We start from the raw sequence: 19,305 nt of genomic DNA, 5'->3' as shown, positions 1-19,305 counted from the left end.
GTCAAAAATGTAAACCAAAAATTAGTTGACAGAATGGATATAAAATAATTCCAAAAATATTATAAAAATGATGCTGTTCCATAAGTGACAGTATTCCTTAACAATTCAATCATTCTCTCTCAAAGATATATGAGAAATAGATATGGTTCAGGAATTGGGAGAGTAGTGACATAGAAACACTTTTGGATGAGTAGACAATGAAAATGTTTAGTTTAGAGAGACAATAAATAAGAAGGGACATGATAGAGACATGCAAACTAATGAATGGTACAGAGCAGGAGAATAGAAGCACCTGATTTACCTTTTCTCATATCATGGAACAAGGGGACATCCAAAGAAACTGAAAGACAACGAACTTATAACTGATGAAGGAAATACTTTATTTTTCAATGCCTTTAATCTATGAAACTAATTAACTTAAAAAATTGAGGCCAAGAACTTAATTTTTTTTTAAATAGACACTTATATGAATAATGAGAACACCCACAATTACATTTTGACCAAGACCTAGTGAAATGATTAAAAGAAAGGCGCTTATACCACTAAAAGGGTCAAGAAGAAAGAGTGATAATATGATGAGGCAAAATGGAGAATAAAGAGATTCCAAAAGAACACTAATTAGAAGACAAGAGGAAGTATACAAAATTCTCTAAAATTACAGATGAGTCAGGAAATAGCATGAAGCACAGAAATGTTTAGAAAGATAATCTTAAACTTAATATGGAAGTCTGTTAGTGGGCAGGGAAATTGGCAGAGGCAACATGGCAAAAACAAGGAATTTTTTTTAATTTCTCAATCGCCAGTGGATATTGATTACTTTAAGTGTTTATCGCCTTCAGATACTTCCCCTGATCAATAATACTTAGCACCTTTTATAGCTCTCTTCATCTTCAAAGATCTTTGAAAACATCAGCGAATTTTCATAACATTCTTGTGAGCTTGGGTAGATAAGTATTATCATCCTATTTGATGGTTAGACAGTGATTAAGGGCTGCAATGGGCTTGCCTTTACTCAAGTGAGAAGTCCCATTGTACTAAATGAGACTACTTGCCTGAGTAAAGCAAGCAGGATTTAGCCCTAACTGACTTGCCATAAGCTATAAACCATAGAGGGACTCAGTACTAGGGCCAGGTATAGAAAGCAGAAGTTTTGGTCTTCAGTCCTCTCTTCAGGCCACTAGATTCTCTCTCAGATCAGTGTCTTGAAGCATGTGTCCATTTTAAATTATTGTTCCCTTGCCAGTTTTTCTCTTTACATTTGATCTGCCTGTCTGCACAAGTCTCAATTCTTCGAGTGCTTGTTCATGTTGATTCCAATTAGGTGTGTGCACACCACATGCACAGTCATTAGAAGGATTTTTCCTTAGTAGCATCCATGTGGTCAGTGCAGGTGCCCACTGGAGTAGCATCTCCATGGTGCTATATATAGGGCCCTACTGACCCACCACCTCCTCAGTTCCTTCTTACCGCCTGTGATAGTCATTGGAGCCCCTTGCCTCTTCTACTGGCAAGCTTTTCTCTAGCATAATAGCTCTTCCAAAAAAAAAAAAAAGCTGTAAATACTTTTTAAAGTTAGTTGGTTAGTAGTAGTTAAGTTTATTTTCTCGCCCTCCTCCCCCGTTCTTCTCCCCAGGACCGGGCATGCCTCTGTTCCAAGGATTCAAACCATGCCAGACCTGCCACAAGCCTATGCCAAAGGGAGACCCCCACATATCCTGTCTCAAGTGTCTAGGGGAAACCCACCAACCTGACTGGTGTAGCTCTGCAGGGGTTTCCGGACGAGAACTAAAGAGGACAGGAACGTCAGACTCAAGCACCTCCTTATGGAGGCAGTTCTCCAGCCTCAACCACGCCATTTGGAGCTGGCACCCAACACATTGGTGTGGAGCGTGCCGGCCTCTCTAAGGGAGGTTACGGTGCTGAACAGAGACCTGGCATTGAAGGACTCCCATCACTGGCATTCTCTGGCACCAGAGACCTGGCATCGGTCCCATTCCCTAGTGCTGTAAAAGGCAGAAAAATACAGACGGGACGGTCACATACAGTGAAGGCAACAGGGAAAGGGGATATCCTAGTGCATCCTGTGTCGGGACACTTGGCACTCTCTCTCCACCCAGGCCAGCAGCATAGACTGCTCCAGCAAGGGGAGCCATTGAGTCTGGTGCTGTTGGACTCACCCGGCAGGGAGAGCCATGTGGGGGAGCTACACTTTCCTTCAACCCCGGACACCTTTGAGGCAGCGAGGGACCTAATAGCCGTGACGGCTCAGCAGTCCCCCGCCTAAAGAGAGGAGCAAGAGATAAGACCTCTAGCACTACAGAGCATTGCAGTGCCATCTAGACGCAAGCCTGCTATGGCGTGGCACCGTTTGCCCTCGCCTCGGCACCATTCCCCAGCTCCACCCCGTTTGGAACCGCCATGGTCCCTGCGCTCTGAGGCCCAGTCATGAGGCTCAGAGGTGGAATCCTATGCGTCTAGGCACAGCCAGCATCGGGGCATGGCCATAGACAAGAACAGGGGCAAAACCCCTTTATGGGACCATGGCAAGCGCAGTGGCAGATGCAGGCAAAATGGCCCTTTTGGACCCCAGGGGCTTTCTATCAGGCCCAGGGGTCCTCATCCAGAAAGTCCTATTCAGTTGCCTTCCAAGCAAGGGGCTCAAGACCATCGGTGACCCAACTATCTCTCTGTGGCACTGAGAGGGACAATGACCTAAGGGAAAATAGACCATGGTGCAGAATCCCGGTACCTCGAGGGATGTCCCTGGGGAATCATGGGACACAGTAGGACAGGAAGTCCCAGTCTTACCCAGGGCATCGTCATCATTGTCCCCAGATGAGGCAATAGCAGGGACCTCAGCTGCTCCACCTCGATGGATAATAGAGCCCACCAGCAGCTGCTTAGGAGGGTGGCAAAAAACCTGAGTCTCCAAGCAGAAGAGATGGGAGAGTCGGAAGATCCTATGATGGACATCTTAATACCTGAGGGCCCCTCTCGGGCAGCCCTTTTCTTATTAAGACGATTCAAGCCGCCACTAAGGCGTTGTGGCAAACGTCTGCTTCTATTCCCCAGATGGCTAAGGGGAGAGTACAGAAGTACTTTGCCCCATCCACTGGACATGAGTATCTCTTTATACACCCACAGCCGGGATTGTTGGTGGTGCCAGCAGCAAATGATGAAGAGAGACTGGGTCAACAGGCACCAACCCCTAAGTCCAAAGATGCTAAGAAACTGGATCTCTTCAGGGGAAAGGTATGCTCTGCCAGAGGGCCCCAGCTTCACATAGCCAACTAGAAGGCCATCTTGAGCCGCTACAATTTTAATGTCTGGAGTCTATAAAAAATTCAAGGAATTGCTCCCAGCCGACTCCAAACAAGAGTTTGACACATTTGTTGAGGAAGGTAAGGCTATGGTGAGAACGTCACTGCAGGCGTTCTTGGATGCAGTTAACTCTGTCACACGCACAATGTCCTTGGCAATTATGATGAGAAGATGCTCATGGCTGCAGGTGTTGGGCCTTCCCCCCAGAGGATCAGCAGACAGTACAAGGCCATTCGAAGGCTCGGGATTGTTTTCGGAGCAAAATGACTCCAAACTGCACAGCCTAAAGAATTCTAGGGCTACCCTGAAGTCCCTGGGCTTGCATACTCCAAGCACCCAGAGGAGACATTTTAACCCACAATCTACCCCACAATTTTTACCCTATACAGAGACTGGATTACCCCAGAAACAGGGGCAGGACCACTAGGTACAGAACACCACAGCCCCCGCCTAATCAGGTTCAGAGCTCAGGGAGACAACCTTTGAACTCCAAACCATCATTTTGAATGTGTACCTTAGGGTAATGCACCAGTCCAAACCCAGGATCCCTCCCTGTATTTCCTGACTCGTCTGTCCCATTTCTACCGGGCATGGACTTACATCACCTTGGACATTTGGGTGCTTCTAATGGTAGAATTGGGATACTATCTCCAATTTTCCTCCTTCCCACATTTCCACCCTCTTTCCCCACCCCTCTTCAGGGACCTTTCTCATGAGCAACTCCTTATACAGGAGGTGCAAGAGCTCCTTCAAATAGGATCTGTGGAGAGGTTCCTCCAGAACTAAGGGGAAAGAGGTTGTACTCCTAATATTTCCTAATCCCAAAGGCCAAAGGGGGTATCAGACCCATTCTTGATCTGCAAAACCTCAACAGATTCATGAAAAAAATGAAAATTCGCTTGGTATCTTTGTCTGTGATCATCCTCTGTCTGGATCCTGACAACTGGTATGCCGTTCTCGGCCTAAGGGACACTTATTTTCGTATTTGAATAGTTCCATCTCACAGAAAGTTCCTCCAGTTTGTGGTAAACCACATTCACTCTCAGTTTATGGTCCTTCCCTGCGAACTCTCAGCAGCCCCTTGGGTTTTCACCACGTGCATGGCGGTGATTGCCGCCTTCCTGAGGAAATGGCAGGTGCAAGTGTTTCCATACCTAGATGACTGGCTAGTCAAAGACCACTTCAAGGACCAAGTAGAGCCGCAAGTCAGCCTGATACGGTTGACTTTCAAAAGTCTGGTCTTCAGCTAAATGTTCCCAGATAGACACTATCCCATACCCAATGGATAGAGTTTATAAGAGCAGTCGTAGATTCAGTCAAAGGCTGTCCTGCCAGGGTCTTACTTCGAGGCTATGGGTTCCCTCATAAGGGACTTGGGTCGCTTTCCTACTACGACAGCGAGGAATTGTTTTGAAGTATCTAGGTCACATGGCCTCCTGCACATACGTGGTGCAGCATGTGAGGCTGTGGCTCAGACCTCTTCAGGCTTGGCTGGCATCGACTTATCAACCGAACAGAGATAGGTTGGAGAAGGTGGTTTCACTTCCCCTCGGGTCATGGTAATGGTGGCTCGACGCACAGTTAGTATGTGCGGGAGTCCCCTTTTCCAGGCCACAACCATCTCTGTCTCTGGTTACAGATGCATCCGAGTTGAGATGAGGAGCACATTTAGAGTCTCTCAGGTCTAGGCCTCTAGTCGCAGGCAGAGCTGTTGCTCCACATCAATGTCAGGGAGTTGAGAGCGGTTTGCCTAGCATGCCAAACATTACAGCTTCACATAGAAGGCAGATGCAAATCAGTCATGACAGACAATATGGCAGCAATGTTTTATATAAACAGACAGAGTGGAACACACTCCTCTCACCTATGCCAAGAAGCCCTCCTGCTATGGGACTTCTGCATCACTCACTCCATACATCTAGAGTCTTCATACCTTCCGGGGACGCAGAATGTGCTGGCGGACCGTCTCAGCAGATCCTTTCACAACCACGAATGGTCCATCCGTCCAGATATACCGAACAACAACATCTTCCAGTAGTGGGGAGTTCCCCAAGTGGTGCTATTTGTGACTCAACTCAACAAGAAGTGTCAGCAGTTCTGCTCTTTCCTGAACCATAGCCCAGGCTCAATCGCAGACGCATTCCTCCTTCCATTGGGACACCACTTGCTTTATGTATTTCCTCTGTTCCCTTCTCAAGATGAGGAGCAAAAAGGCTTCAGTCATTTTGATAGCCCTGGCCTGGCCCGACAGCACTGGTATACGATGCTGCAAGAGTTGTTTGTGGTCACTCCTATAGCTCTACTATCGGTGCCGGATCTGATCACGCAGGATTACGGTCACCTGCAGCATCCCAACCTTGAATCCCTTCACCTCACGGCGTGGAAACTCCATGGCTGAACCCCAGAGAGTCTGCCTGCTCGGGGCCAGTCAGGGTGGTCCTTCTAGGTAGCAGGAAGCCATCTGATTTATTTGGCTAAGTGGAAGAGGTTCTCCCTCAATGCAAGCATTGCTGCCTTTCATCTTGGACTATCTACTGCACTTAAAGCAACTACGGCTGGCAGTATCTTCCATAAAGATACATCTGGCTGTAATATCTGCCTTCCACCCAGGTACAATGGGGCATTCGGTCTTCACGGATCCCATAGCGATCCATTTTCTCAAGGGACTGGATTGACTCCACCCACAGGTTCCGCCATCTGGTACTGGCATGGGACCTTAACTTGATGCTTACCAGGCTTACCTTTGAACCGTTAGCATCCTGCTCACTTCTTTATCTCTCATGGAAAGTGGCATTCCTGGTCACAATCACTCAGCCAAAAGAGTGTCTGAGCTTAAGGCTTTGATGTCCAATCCTCTGTTCAGTGTTTTACAAGGGCAAGGTGCAGTTGCATCGCCATCCGGCCTTCCTTCCCTAATGTGGTGTCCCAGTTTCATACAAGCCAGGATGCCTTTCTTTCAGTCTTCTTCCCAAAACCACATGCCAATAGCATGGAATGGAGTCTACATTCCCTAGATGTTAGGAGGGCACTGGCTTTCTACATAGAAAGGACTGGGCCTTTCTATAAGTCAAACCAACACTTCATTGCCATAACAAATAGGATGAAAGGTCCTACTAGTATTATCCCAAAGGACCTCTTCTTGGATCACTTCCTGTATCAGGACTTGCTACAACCTGGTCAAAGTACTAGTTCCAATACTGACAGCACACTCCACGAGGGCGCAGGCCTCCTTGGCAGCATTCCTGGCGCATGTCCCTACACAGGAGATCTGCAGGGCAGCGACCTGGTCGTCAATCCACACGTACACTGAGCATTATGCCATTACTCAGCAGGCCAGAGATGATGCAGCGTGCAGCAGAGCAGTGCTTCAGTCAGCGATTCCGTGAGCTCCGACCCCTCCAGCTTGGTCAGCTAGGGAGTCACCTAATTGGAATCGACATGAGCAAGCACTTGAAGAAGAAAGAATGGTTACTTACCTTCGTAACTGTTGTTCTTCGAGCTGTGTTGCGTATGTCCATTCCAAGACCCACCCGCCTTCCCCCTCTGTTGGAGCACTCCAGCAAGAAGGAACTAAAGAGGTGGCAGGTCAACAGGGCCTGATAAACAATGTTTTGAAGGCGCCACTCTAGGGGGTGCCTGCACTGACCCAACTGGTACTGCTAGGGGAAAAACCTTCCGACGACTGTGCATACGGAGTGCATGCACCAGTGGGAATGGACATGAGCAACACATCTTGAAGAACAACAATTATGAAAGTAAGTAACCGTTTTTTTTTTTTCTTCTAACTTTTGGGCCCAGCCATAGTCCTCCTGGAAACTGACAGCCTTCAATCTGTTTATGCATCTGCAAATCTTCATACTTTGTAACATATTGTTTCCTTTAGGATACTTGATGTACAGTGTATTTAAAAAAAAAAAAAATGAAAAAGTGAACCTGATGAAGGTTCTCCTTGGGTCATCTTCCTGGTCTCATCTGTGTTCATTTACCAATATTGTCTGATTTCTGTTGCTATTTAGACAATTTAGACTTTTGCTGCCAGTCATGCTTACTAAGGCCCAATTCTGCAATTTGATCCATATCGGTGGACCCTTACATCTATGCAAGGTGCCCTTGAAGCCAGAGGGATTTCATATGGGCTCATGGGTTCTATCTTCATGGATCAAATTGCAGGATCGCAGCCATAATTGAATGTGGAATGATACTGAAATCACTTTTTTAAAAGTTTTGAAAAGATCCCTACAAGACTCCCCTAGAAATACCTTTGTACAATGATTAATTGCCTGTTAAGTTACATTTTAGATCAATCAGTTGCCAGTTTTTAATCCATTCAGTGTGCTATCTTGATTTTCCCACCATTGTCTTGATTTAGGGAAAGAGTGAAATAAAGTAAAGCTACATATTAAATGTTGGATCTGTTTACTTACTTCAGAGATAACTAGCTGTAGGAGTGCGGGGCCATTCCTCCTTGTCAGTCTGTGAGGGAGGCCTCATCCCCATGCTTTCACACCTTTGCAGGCAGGCTCAAAGCAGGGAATTACCTCTCTCTGGTTCCCAGGCCATCAGGCAGTGCGGGCCCACCAAGCAGTCTGTGGGCCTGGGCCTTTGGGCGGCGCAGAGGTAAGCACCAAACACAGTCTAGGGGCCCAGGTAAAGGGCTGAACACCAAGCGGTCTAGGACTTAGGTTTTCAATGGGGGTACCTGAGGTTTGGAGTTGTCAGTCTCCCCAGGGGAAATGGCTAGTGGCAGCTTCTTGGCAACCGAGGCGGCCTGGGGTCAAGCCCCGGCAGTGGGGGAGATGTCCTCCTCCAATAGCTTCCTCCCAACTGAGCGAGAGGGCCTGCCCTTTATATTTCCCCTTCCTGCCCCGCCCCTCTGCTTCTGGTGGGGCAGGTGTGGACACCCTGGCTCTGCCCACCAAGGGGTGGGGGCAGGTGTCTCCCTGTCTGCCTCAGAAGGAGGCCATGCCCCCTCACTACACCAGCTAACAGAAGGCACTCGTTTTGAGACATGCCAGTTTGCGCTGTGTTGATGTCAGTGATGAAGATATTCAGACAAAGTAGTAAGGTCAGGCAAAACTGTATTGGTTTATGCACTGTTAGTAATGAATGGGAGAAATAAACCAAACTCCGGCTGGTGGAAAAGGACAAGCTGTAGGGGGGAAATTGCTTCCAGGCTTTTAAGAAAATATCAGAAATTATGGAACGTAAAAAGCAGACATGTTAAAGGTAAAGAATAGTATGTCGGACAGCATCCTTTCAAAAATAAAAACCTGAAAGTATGGCAGTCTCTTGGGTTTGAAATAAAGTGGATGTGGAACAAACAGGATGTCTGAGCTGTTGATTTCTGATTTAATGTCAGCCTCCTGATCCACAGCTTGGTCTTCCAATTCATGAGCTATTGTGAACCTGGCTTTTAAAGCAACACATGGTTGGTTCTCTTTTCTGCTCCCTTTGGATAAAATTGAATGTGACCTCTGACTGGCACACATTGAGAGATCTAGATTTTTTGGTTATTGTTGTTCTTGTGTATTTTGAAGCCTTGTGGCTCTTCAGTTGCAGAACAGGTATCTTACCTGTCCTTGCTTCAGCTAAAATAAACTCAGAACTTCTCCTGTGGAGTTTCCTACACATTCTTCTGCCATGCAGGGGTTGCCTTTCCCCCTCAGTAGTGGCAGAGAATCCTTAGAACCTGTGGAGAGCTTGTGCCCCCTCACTGGTGTTTGCCCTTGCTCCGATTTTTCTGATGCCTTGTCAGTACAACATCTGCAAGAGCCATGCTGCCAGTGGCTCCCCATCCGCTGAACACCACAGAACACCACCAAAGGAAGGTTTGTCAGCACAGGGAGCAAAGGTGGGTGTGTTAATTAGCCTATCAAAAAAATTCCATGCTGTAGGTGGGAGGAGAATGCCTCCTCCATAGCTGTCCCTGCTTCATATATTTACTTTTAGGTAACTTAATGTGTTACCAATTCTTCATGGTGGGTTTTTTTTTTTTATCATTGAAAAACTCCTTTTCTGTATAATTTTCTTGTCTCACTCAGTGTGATCCCATGAGGCATAGAGTTCTCTAAGCTTCCATCTTCCTTCCAGGATTGCATTTCCTGTTTTAGTTTAACAAAACACAACCAAACCACCAAGAAAGAAAGTGTCTGTATCACACCAAAGATTCCTTTGCACATTTATATATAATACATTTATATGTTTTTTTCTAATGGTCCTATTTTCTATCACACATTTGGGTTCAGCCTTTCAGTAAAGAGAAAAAACAGGAGGAGAAACTTGCTTCAAATAATGACCCCTACTGGTATCTTGGAATAGAGGAATGCTAGAGGTGTCAATTTATAGTGCACTTAAATGCAAAGAGAAAACCATCAAATCAAAGCAGTGTTCCTTTTTAATATTTTTGACTGGCAGCTACTATGGGTTGTGAAAATTTCAGAATACAGATTCTTATTGCCGATATAAATTTTGTTTAAGAGTTGTTACTCTGTCATTGTGCAGTATTGTCATTTTTACAGTTATTAAAGGTCTTATTTCTGGCTTTGAGCAAATATCAAAAGAAGTAAACTACCATTCATTTTTCATCCCACCAAAAAGCCAAAAAAATGAAATGTAGAGAGATTTATTATTCAGGCAACCATTTTAACTCACATTTTGACTCCAGTGTGGTGTGATGTGCAGTTCTTCTGTCATATTCCTCAAATTAGATCAAGAGATTTAATTGCTTGTTACTATACTCCTTCCCAACCAAGCTCTCCAATATAAACCTGTCGTCATCCCTTAATCAGAATATAATTACTGCTGTGGTAATACTAAAAGTTGATGACTTAACCTTCGTTATGGGACTGTTTCTTCTCCTATCTCAACAACTAAAACAGAGATTTGCCAGAAATGTGTTGTGAAATGGAAAAGTTGAGCAAAGAAATTGAGGAAGAAGGGGAATGAAATCTGATTGGCAAGTAATATCCTCTGTGCGCAGGAAGAGTATCGGCTGAGGGATCAGTTTTTATTTACAAATTTTATTTTATTAAATAGAAAATATGTGGGTAGATTTAGCTTTAACATTGAACATACACACATATGAAAGCTGAAAGTGTTTCTTTATGTAGCCGATAACTTAATTTATTTGTATTTTTTATTTGGTGCCATAGGTGTGCATGATATTTTACATGTGAATAAAACAAGATAATTTCCCCAAGTAGTTTTTTATGTTGTAACTCAGATGAAATTTGGATGCAAAGAGTGGAGGGGAGTGAGCAAAACACAGCAAAAAACAAAAAGGGGAAAGTTCTGTCAATAGGCTTTGCTTGGAGAGTGGACTGTGAAATAAGTTGTTTAGATACACAATTTCCCCCCTTATTCATCTCTATCTAAACCCGGGGAAAATCTTTTAAAGGAACCTAAGTCCCATTTTGAAAAGTGACTTTCCATGAAAATTAGGCTCCGAAGTGCCTACATTACTTCTGAAAATAGAACATAGATACGTAAGTCACTTAAGTGCTTTTGTAAATGTTACCTTGGGAGAATGTCTGTCTGAAAACATGTTAGATAACCTGGTTTTAAACAAGGACTTTGCACTTAGAATAGACAAAGTTGAAAAACATGTTAGCTGACTGTAGTCAACCAAAAGGTCCCGCTGGGGTCAACCAAGACCAGCAAACAAACTTTTAAAGCTGTGTCAAAGTCCAGGTTTACAAGGAGTTAGCTAACATGTCTCTAAATATGATTTATTTTCTTAGTGTAGATATATTCTTAAAATAATTAAATTCCTGTTGTGTGCTATTCTGAAACACCTCACGGAAGGTGTGTTTGAAGGAAAGATTTGAATGATAGGCAGGAACAGGGTTGTACAAGACCTTAAAGGTTTGGAATCAGAAGTTAGAAAGTGGAAGTTGAAGGAAAGCCAGTGGAGGAATTCCAGAAGGCATATGACTCTGCCAAAGTAGCAAAACACATGAAATTTTCAACATTTGACTAGATTGGAGCAGAATGCCATGAAGACGAGGTTGCAGTAGTCAAAGAGGTAGATGACCTTGTTCAGGCCTGGGTTTTTTTTGTCATTACTGAAAGATTACTTAGTTTACTAACAGTCTTTTAAATTGGAATGAAGAGGAACCGTTTATTTTAGAGAGATCATTAAAATCAAATTGCAGGACTAATTATCAGGCTATATGTGGAGGGAGAAAAGATAGGAGTCACATGACTCCAAGATTGCAATATGAGAGAATGTGGGAAAGAGAGTACAATTATTAACAGTAGAAAAAGGAGAGTCTAGGAGGGGAAGTCATTTGGGCTCAGGGTTTTAAATGCAAATTTGTATGAACAGAACCATAGTACTTAGAAACTTCCAGTCATTTCATTCTGTTTATATGCAGTAGTTCCAGATTTTGCAAGGCTGAATAGTCTGGCTTCATAATAAATAGGTAATAAGGACAGAATGGAAGAAAAAAGATGACACAGCAAATCTTTTCATTGCTGCTACTTATGGGGGGGGGGAGGATTACTTTTGGTTAACTGTAAGTTCCTCAAATATTTCAGATGCATTTTCTAAATATAGTAATTGTAAATATACAATAATAATCCAATAGAGAGCCTTGCAGGTAAAATTGCCTAATTTCAAATTTGCTTTGTATTTAGGGAATTGATAAGGAAAAGTGTAATAATGGTTGTCAGGCAAAAATTAATAGAGTGTTATCTAAATACTTAGTAGAGTTTTCAAAGATGTTTGATCATTTACTTCTAAAGTAAAGCAAAGGTTGCAAAGGACTTTACTCTTTGTAACATTCTATCGACTTGCCAAATCTTTCAATAAGACAATCCTTCCTTGACTAGTTAAATCTATAGAACTGAGAGGGAAATGCACAAGCTAATGCACCCAGGCTCGCCTGCGCCAAGAAAAGGAGACGGTGCCCCAAAGCTTAGCAGTGGATATGCATGAAGAGGCAGTGTCTGCTCAGGCTCCACATTTCCTCTAGTCCCCAGAGAATCTGCCCCAAGCCTTCAGGCCTTCTATCTCCAGGAGTATGTAGGAAAGGAGGGAACGATAAGTTTCTTCTTGAATCTCTTTCTCACTCCCTCCTTCCCCAAACGCATGGGACACAGCAACATAAGTCTATAGACAGACTAGAGGAGATGCCATGCTATAAGCCTCAGAAAATTATTCATATGTACTAAGGCACTAGTTGAGAAGATACAGAAATACTGTCCCTCCTCAGATTGAAAAGCTAGTCTAACCTAGTGATGTCTTTTGAATTCTTTATGTTCAAGATGACTTTGCAATATCTGTAATTTGTATAGGAGGGGGAGGCGTGGTATTCCAAAACTGCATTATAGTGATCTTCCCAGAGCTTTAACTAGTTAATCGAGTTATTTCCACACATCAGTATTGCCTCTCTCAAAAAAACCTTTGTATTCTTAAATCTAGTACTCCCTTAAATATGAGTAATCCATGCAGGGGAATAGAAACTCAGTGAGAACAGGTTCTTTCTGATCCTTTCCTTGGGGGCTCAGGGCTGTCCATCCCCAAATCCATGGGTTTTAGGGAATCTGAGACACACAAGGGGCATTGGCATAATGGCTGTTTGTCTCCACACTGCTGTTATTGCCTCAACACTCCCTAGTCTCCCTCCAGCTCCTCTCCTCCCCTAGATTGCACAGCTCCAGACTAGCTAACTTGGGTCTGAGAGTGGCCTGTTTTAGATGACAATAGGGCAACTAATTGTGCAATACAATGTGAGTGAAAGAAACTTTTCCTGGTGTTCATATTATGACCTGGAGATGATAGCCTCTAAAACGTCTATCTTGGCTAGTGCAATTCAAAAGATCCTATTCTTATAGTAGTGTCTGCTGGTCACATCAAGCTGCACAGACATTTGCATAAAGGTTTCCATTTAACCCATTTACTTTCAGTCATTCATAGCTTATTGAAATTTTCCGTGCATGGTGTCTGCCTGAATGTGTATAAAGCTATAAAAAATATTATACTATGATGCAAGAAATGTTATATTATGTTATGTGGAAAATGTGATGATGTAATTAAAATTTTATCATAATTGCATATCCATGAGGGTGCAAAGTTAAGACTACATGTAATGCTCTCTTAATATAGATATATATTGAGTTCAGATAATTCACTTTTGAAAGATGATAAACTGTTTGCATCAATATTCTGTGGCAGAGAATTGCAGAGGATTTTTTGGTCAACTTTAGAAGTATTTAAAGCACCTAGCACATTATTGATGCTATATATATATATATATATATAACTGATCATATTTCCTCTTATCCATTATAAGGAAACATAAAAATGGATATTTTAAAGGAGATAGCTTATTACCCTAACACTCGCCAAGGCGTGCTTTTTATGCTGTCCCTGGATCTATAGCTCGCTGTTACCTAAAATGCATTATCAGCATCATTGTCACTGTTTACACAGTACAACAACAAAAGTTCCAACACCTAAGTTTTCAGTGTCCTGTTTATTATAGGTATGACGCTGATTAAAGCATTTAATGAGATAATAGTGCTTCTTTCAGAGAGATCTGGATCAAGCCTGGCTTACCTTACCTATAAGTGATCTTGCTTTACCTTGATGTACAATTACTTTTTAAAAATAAGAGACTATTGAAAAGATACAATGCTTGATGAGGCAGATGTTCTAATCATATTAGCTTTAGTCAAAACTTTTGCTCTTGAACTTTCTGGAAATGTATAGTCTTCTGGCTTTATAAGCACTAAGGTGGACCCATTAGGTGCACTCAGGTTATATATGGGCAATTACCCAGATTTGATGTGAAATTGCAATTGAGGAAAAGTCAATATTTTGGCTAGCCTATGATAGCATGTGACTTTCCTACTGTGCACTGGGTATGTATTCAGTCCTGTAAATCAGAACTTTGTGCAAGCAAACTTGAATATTCACAGAGTCCTATAGTACCTGATCTGGCTACTTGTATTCAAACAGTTCCAGTGTATTTGTAACAAAGGCCCCTGTGCTAGGGAAGGATTCTGTTACTTCAGCCTATAGGGCAAAGTCCCTGCAATACCGCTTCTCTAGCTACACCATGGAAGTTGACACATTTATGCAGACCTCATAGTTGTCTTAACAATGTGCATGTGGCATCAACATTTAAATGCTATGGCAACAGGTGACTTAATGCTCTGGATGGACAGACGGACAAAAGAAAATAATGTATTTGGCTTAAAAAACACAGGCCTCTACTAGTTGATCTAAAAGAGGAACTCCACTGGTTCAATAGAGAAGCTGATAATCGCATAAGCCAGTCTGACATGCCATCTCCTAAAAGGTAGTGATGGGGATGGGGAAGAGTGAGGGGGTGTAGGTATGTATATATAATAAACTCAAGCCAGTAAGTTACATACTCTTCTTCTTTTGTATAATATACACACACACACACACACACACACACACACACATACGCCTTATCACTAGCATTTCATTTCCTGGACAGTCTGAGATACTGTGTCAAAGCCTACAAGCAAATATTTGTTAAGATGGAATTTCATACTAAATCACGTATAATTTATGGTGTGTGTGACTCTTCTCTTTCCCTCCCTCCCCCCTCCCATCCCTACAGGACAGTTACAAAGACTTATCTACAGTCTCCTAAAAATGCTAAACAATATCCCGCTTCTCCTGTGAAGCACCGAGTCATCTCTAATCTCAATCAGGAATCTCCTAAAAAGAAAGCAGACAAGGAGAAAGAGAACACCACTAGCCACAAACCCCAGCTGTCTCTCACTGAGGAGGTGGTGGGAAAAGCAGTTGCTGAGAAACATGTGCCTTCTGCAGGAAAGACTGAAAGCAGTGAAGGTGGGTTTTGCTGCAAGGATATACCTAAAGCCAATGCAGGTACATGTTGCTTTTAAACAAGGGCATGCTTTTCTTTTTCTAAAGCTACTTGTAAATCTGCAGCGTGCTGTAGCTATTGAAATCCCTAGTTTATGTAATTTCCATTATGGTAACATGGATAAACTCTTAATTATAAAAATGCAGCATGAGGTGGCCAAACTGAGGATTCCCATCAAAGCATCTCATGAACCAAGATTTTCAAAAATAGGAGGCTGAAGTTAGTCATTTTCATCAATGGAAGCACAAGGTTTCATGGTTTTGAAAATTAGGTCACTTATTTAGATGCCTAGGTATGGATTTAGGAGCCTAGTCATAGGCTTTTATTTTTAAATCTTGGCCATTTGGGATTAAAACTCTTTACTATCCTCTTCATATCAAAATGCTCGATTTAAAAAATCCCTTATTTTTTCCATTTCTGTTTTTCATGCTAACAAGAGGCTTCGGCCTCAACTGCACTAGTCATTTGAAGTAAACAGTCCTTAGAAATATGAGTTCCTTGAACACTCTTTACACTTAAGTCAGGTTTTCAAAATTTAACTTCATTCTGTCTGGTACTTTCCTCAAAATACTGGGCTCTGTCTTCACAGGATCAGGGTCCATTTAGCTAGACAGTAGGTTGCCACTTGAAAATATTTTCTACTTTTCTTTCTTTCTTTCAAAAATGCAGCTAAATCTCTACAGCAGTTATGATAAAAAATACTTTACCACCCAGTGAAGTTATTTTTTATATTAATCTTATTTCTATAGGTGTGTCAGCTGCTCTACAGTGCCTGGCACTTTATAGACATATACAAAATAAAGACCCTCCCTAAGGAGTTTGCAGTGCATGAGGGAGATAGAAAAGTACTTATAAGGCGGATATAGGGGGATGGGAAATAGTAGGCTACAGGGAAAAGATAACATGGTTATTGAATACTTTATATATATATAATGTTTGTATTCTTCTGCTTTTTTCATTTCCTGATTTAATATTCTAACCACAATGCTCCACCAGGGAAGCTCACAGCAGGAACTACTGACGCAGAAGAAGCTACAAAAATTCTGGCAGAGAAAAGACGACAAGCTCGTCTGCAAAAAGAACAAGAAGAACAGGAGAGACAGGAGAGAGAAGAGCGTGAGAGGTACTTCTGTCCATTTAAAAAAAAAATAATGATAATTGTACTATTTCATTAGCACCTAGAAGCCGAAGTGAGGTCAGTGGCCCATTGTAAAAGTACTGTATGAACATGTAGTGAGAGTGAGAATTCATGTACCAAAGAGCTTATCTATTATGGGAGCTGCTGGGAGCTCAGAATTTTTTAAAATCAGGCCAGCTACTCAGGAGCCTAAACTTAGGCCCTCACTTTTTAGAAATTCGACTTAAATAACTAATGACTGAAGTCTTTTTACATCGAGGGCAATAGAAACTTGTGGTTTTATCCCTGTAGGATGCCTGAGACGCCTCACTCTTTCCCCACTTTACACCATACAGCACATCTAAAGTGTCTGTTCTTCTGGCCCTGGAGGACTGAATGGAATTTAGTTCAGAGCTTGTCGTTTAGGGTAACCAGATAGCAAGTGTGAAAAACTGGGACAGGGGAAGTAGGGTCCTATATAAGACAAAGGCTCTACTATCAGGACGTCTGGTCACCCTACTGTCATTGCTCTTCCACAGTAGATAGAAGGTGTCAATGTCAAATATCACGGTGCAATACTAGATCCTTTCCCTCACCTCGTTTCCCCCCTGTGGCTGGGTGAATATGAAGAGACTGCAGTTCTCCCAGCTCATTCTAGCCTGAACTGATTTATTTACTTATAAATCAACTGCCATGCAGACTGCTCCTACTTCCTTACTGAACTTTTATGCATCCTGGGGTCCCTAGGCCGCCTGGCTAAAATTGCACAGGGGGGAGAGAGCTCCCAGGACAGCCATGCAGCCCAAGGACCATGAGAGGCTTAGCACTGGATAGAAGGGTTAGCTCCCAACTCTAGTGACCTTTTTAAGGTTTTATGCTTACAAATGGAAAGTAGCATGCAATCTCGCCTGTTAAACGCGTCAAGCTTTATACATGTAAAATTTGAAGTGCTGAAGCGCTAAACTTGGCTGATTTTTTTTTTAAGCCAGTTTACTTGTAAAAGTACGAAACTTTAAGCAATTCAATAGAATTGGGGGTTTACCCCTACCTCCAAGTGCTCTGTGGAGCTAATAGACATGGGTCTCTGTATTCCTGATCCCATTCGCTCTTGGTGCCCTGTATTATTATTTCTGGATATGCATGCATGAATTGGTCAGGACACACAAGTGAATTAAGACCGAGACAGGTTGGATTTAAGCAGCAAGCTACAATTTTATTACAGTAACTTAACACTGGGGAAGGGCATTATATGTGTCCCACCTCCCTGGCATTTAACTGCGGGGTTGCAGGTCTCTCATCATATAATCAATAACTGGGGAGAGACCCTCCTCCGCCTACCCCTAGAACACAGCCCACTTCTGAATCTTTCACCCTCTGCTCCCTGCAGGGTTTAGACAATACCAAAGGTTTGGTCTGCAAAGATTTCAGGTCTCTCCTTTTCCCAGAGAGACAAGGGCCACCAGCAAAATCCCAGGTCTCTCTTACTTCAGGAAGCTCTTTTAAGCCTTTCGCCAAGTTGGGACAAACTAACCTTTCCTATAAATTCCTAATACTAAATTTTAAAGCCCTATTTCTTTTAATCTAACTGTGCCTCCACGATGCTGTGAGGTGGATGAAAAGAACCACTGGGCCTCAGTTGGCCCAATGGGAATAATTCTTTCCTGATCCCAAAATGGAATCTGTCAGACCCACACACAACAAACACACAGCTTAGAAAGTTTATGGAGGAGACATTTTCAGGTATGCACTCTCCCTTTCTTCTTTGCTATCTATCACTATTTTCACTAAGGGAGGCCATTTGCATGTTCAAAAATAACTGCATTCCTCAGGTGGACTAGGGTGAGGTGAGGTTGTCATAAGGCAAAAGTGGGGAAAAGGGTCCTTTTTAACTACCCAGAGCTTGAAAAATGTTAGCTCTACATACTATAGTTGAAATTACAGCAGACATTTCTTGTTCTGTCCTATTTTAGTCACATCAGTGTTCAAAGGGGACTGTTACTCCTGCAAAACATAAGATGGGGTGAAAATAAGGCTTAGGGTATGTCTACGCTGCCGGCTCCCTGGGGATCAGTGCAGTGGGATCGATTGAGCGGGTTGTGGAGACCCACTCAATTGATCCCGGAAGTAGTAAGGTTGGGTCAACCGGAGGGCATTTCCCACTGATGCAGCACAGTAACAATGCCATGGTACGGCAACGTAAGTAAGTCGACAGAAGATACACAAGCTACATTACATAGCTTGCGTATCTCCTGTGGACCACCAGGCAGCCATGTAGACCAGGCCATAGAGTGAAAACTTGGTTGCAACTTGAATTACAGAGTTGTGACCAATGCTTCCATTGTGTCAGAGCCCATTCCATAAAAATATATGTAGACACACACATTCCGTGCCAAATTACATTCTATACCTACAGCGCATACACTCTGTACACCTTTGAGTTCTGTGTTAAACAAGGTGCAAGATGTGCTGCATTTTTAAATATGCTGCTATGATTTTGAAGACTAGAAAGAGAGGAGCTGAAAAGAAAGGCAGAAGAAGAAAGAATTCGCCTAGAAGAAGCAGCTCGTAAGAAAGAGGAGGAAAGAAGGCGTGAAGAGGAAGAGGCTAGGAAAAAAGCAGAAGAGGATGTCAGAAGGAGAGCTGAGGAGGAACAAATGCTAAAGGAAAAGCAAGAAAAAGAACAGCAAGCCAAGCTTGAAAAACAGGTACAGTACAAGATACTTCTTGCAAGAACTCCTGTTAAAGGAGCAGAAATCTAAATTACAAACTGCCTACAAGCAATGGAGCTGATTTTCAGATATTCTGAAAATAGCAACTCCAGCTGAATCACTGGAAACTTTGTGTGCTCAGCATTTCAGAAAATCGGGGCCCCATTTTTATTTAATGAATGTTATTTAAAAAAACAAAAAAACACGACCCCTGGTGTGGAAAAGTTATTGAAGAACACTTAATAACTTGAAGTCCATTACTTCTTAGATAAAGTTGAAAGCAGAGGCA

The 19,305-nt window shown here is 42.8% G+C and overlaps 1 protein-coding gene across 6 annotated transcripts in view; it reads left to right on the top strand.

The window, feature by feature from the left end:
- MAP7D2 (MAP7 domain containing 2) overlaps window positions 1-19,305 on the top strand; it is a 142,285-nt gene that overhangs the window by 105,510 nt on the left and 17,470 nt on the right. For all 6 annotated transcript variants that reach the window (XM_067545003.1, XM_067545004.1, XM_067545002.1 and 3 more), the window contains 3 exons: window positions 14,919-15,154; window positions 16,188-16,314; window positions 18,809-19,013. In XM_067545003.1, coding sequence (XP_067401104.1) covers window positions 14,919-15,154; window positions 16,188-16,314; window positions 18,809-19,013 — 568 coding nt within the window. The remainder of the gene's footprint in view (window positions 1-14,918; window positions 15,155-16,187; window positions 16,315-18,808; window positions 19,014-19,305) is intronic.

The sequence above is a fragment of the Emydura macquarii genome, unplaced genomic scaffold, assembly GCF_026122565.2.
Source record: "Emydura macquarii macquarii isolate MOO-44397 ecotype Brisbane River unplaced genomic scaffold, CSIRO-AGI_Emac_v2 contig_1043, whole genome shotgun sequence".
Lineage (NCBI taxonomy): Eukaryota > Metazoa > Chordata > Testudines > Chelidae > Emydura > Emydura macquarii.
Note: the sequence above shows the minus strand (reverse complement) of the source record. Positions and strands in the feature narration are given on the sequence as shown.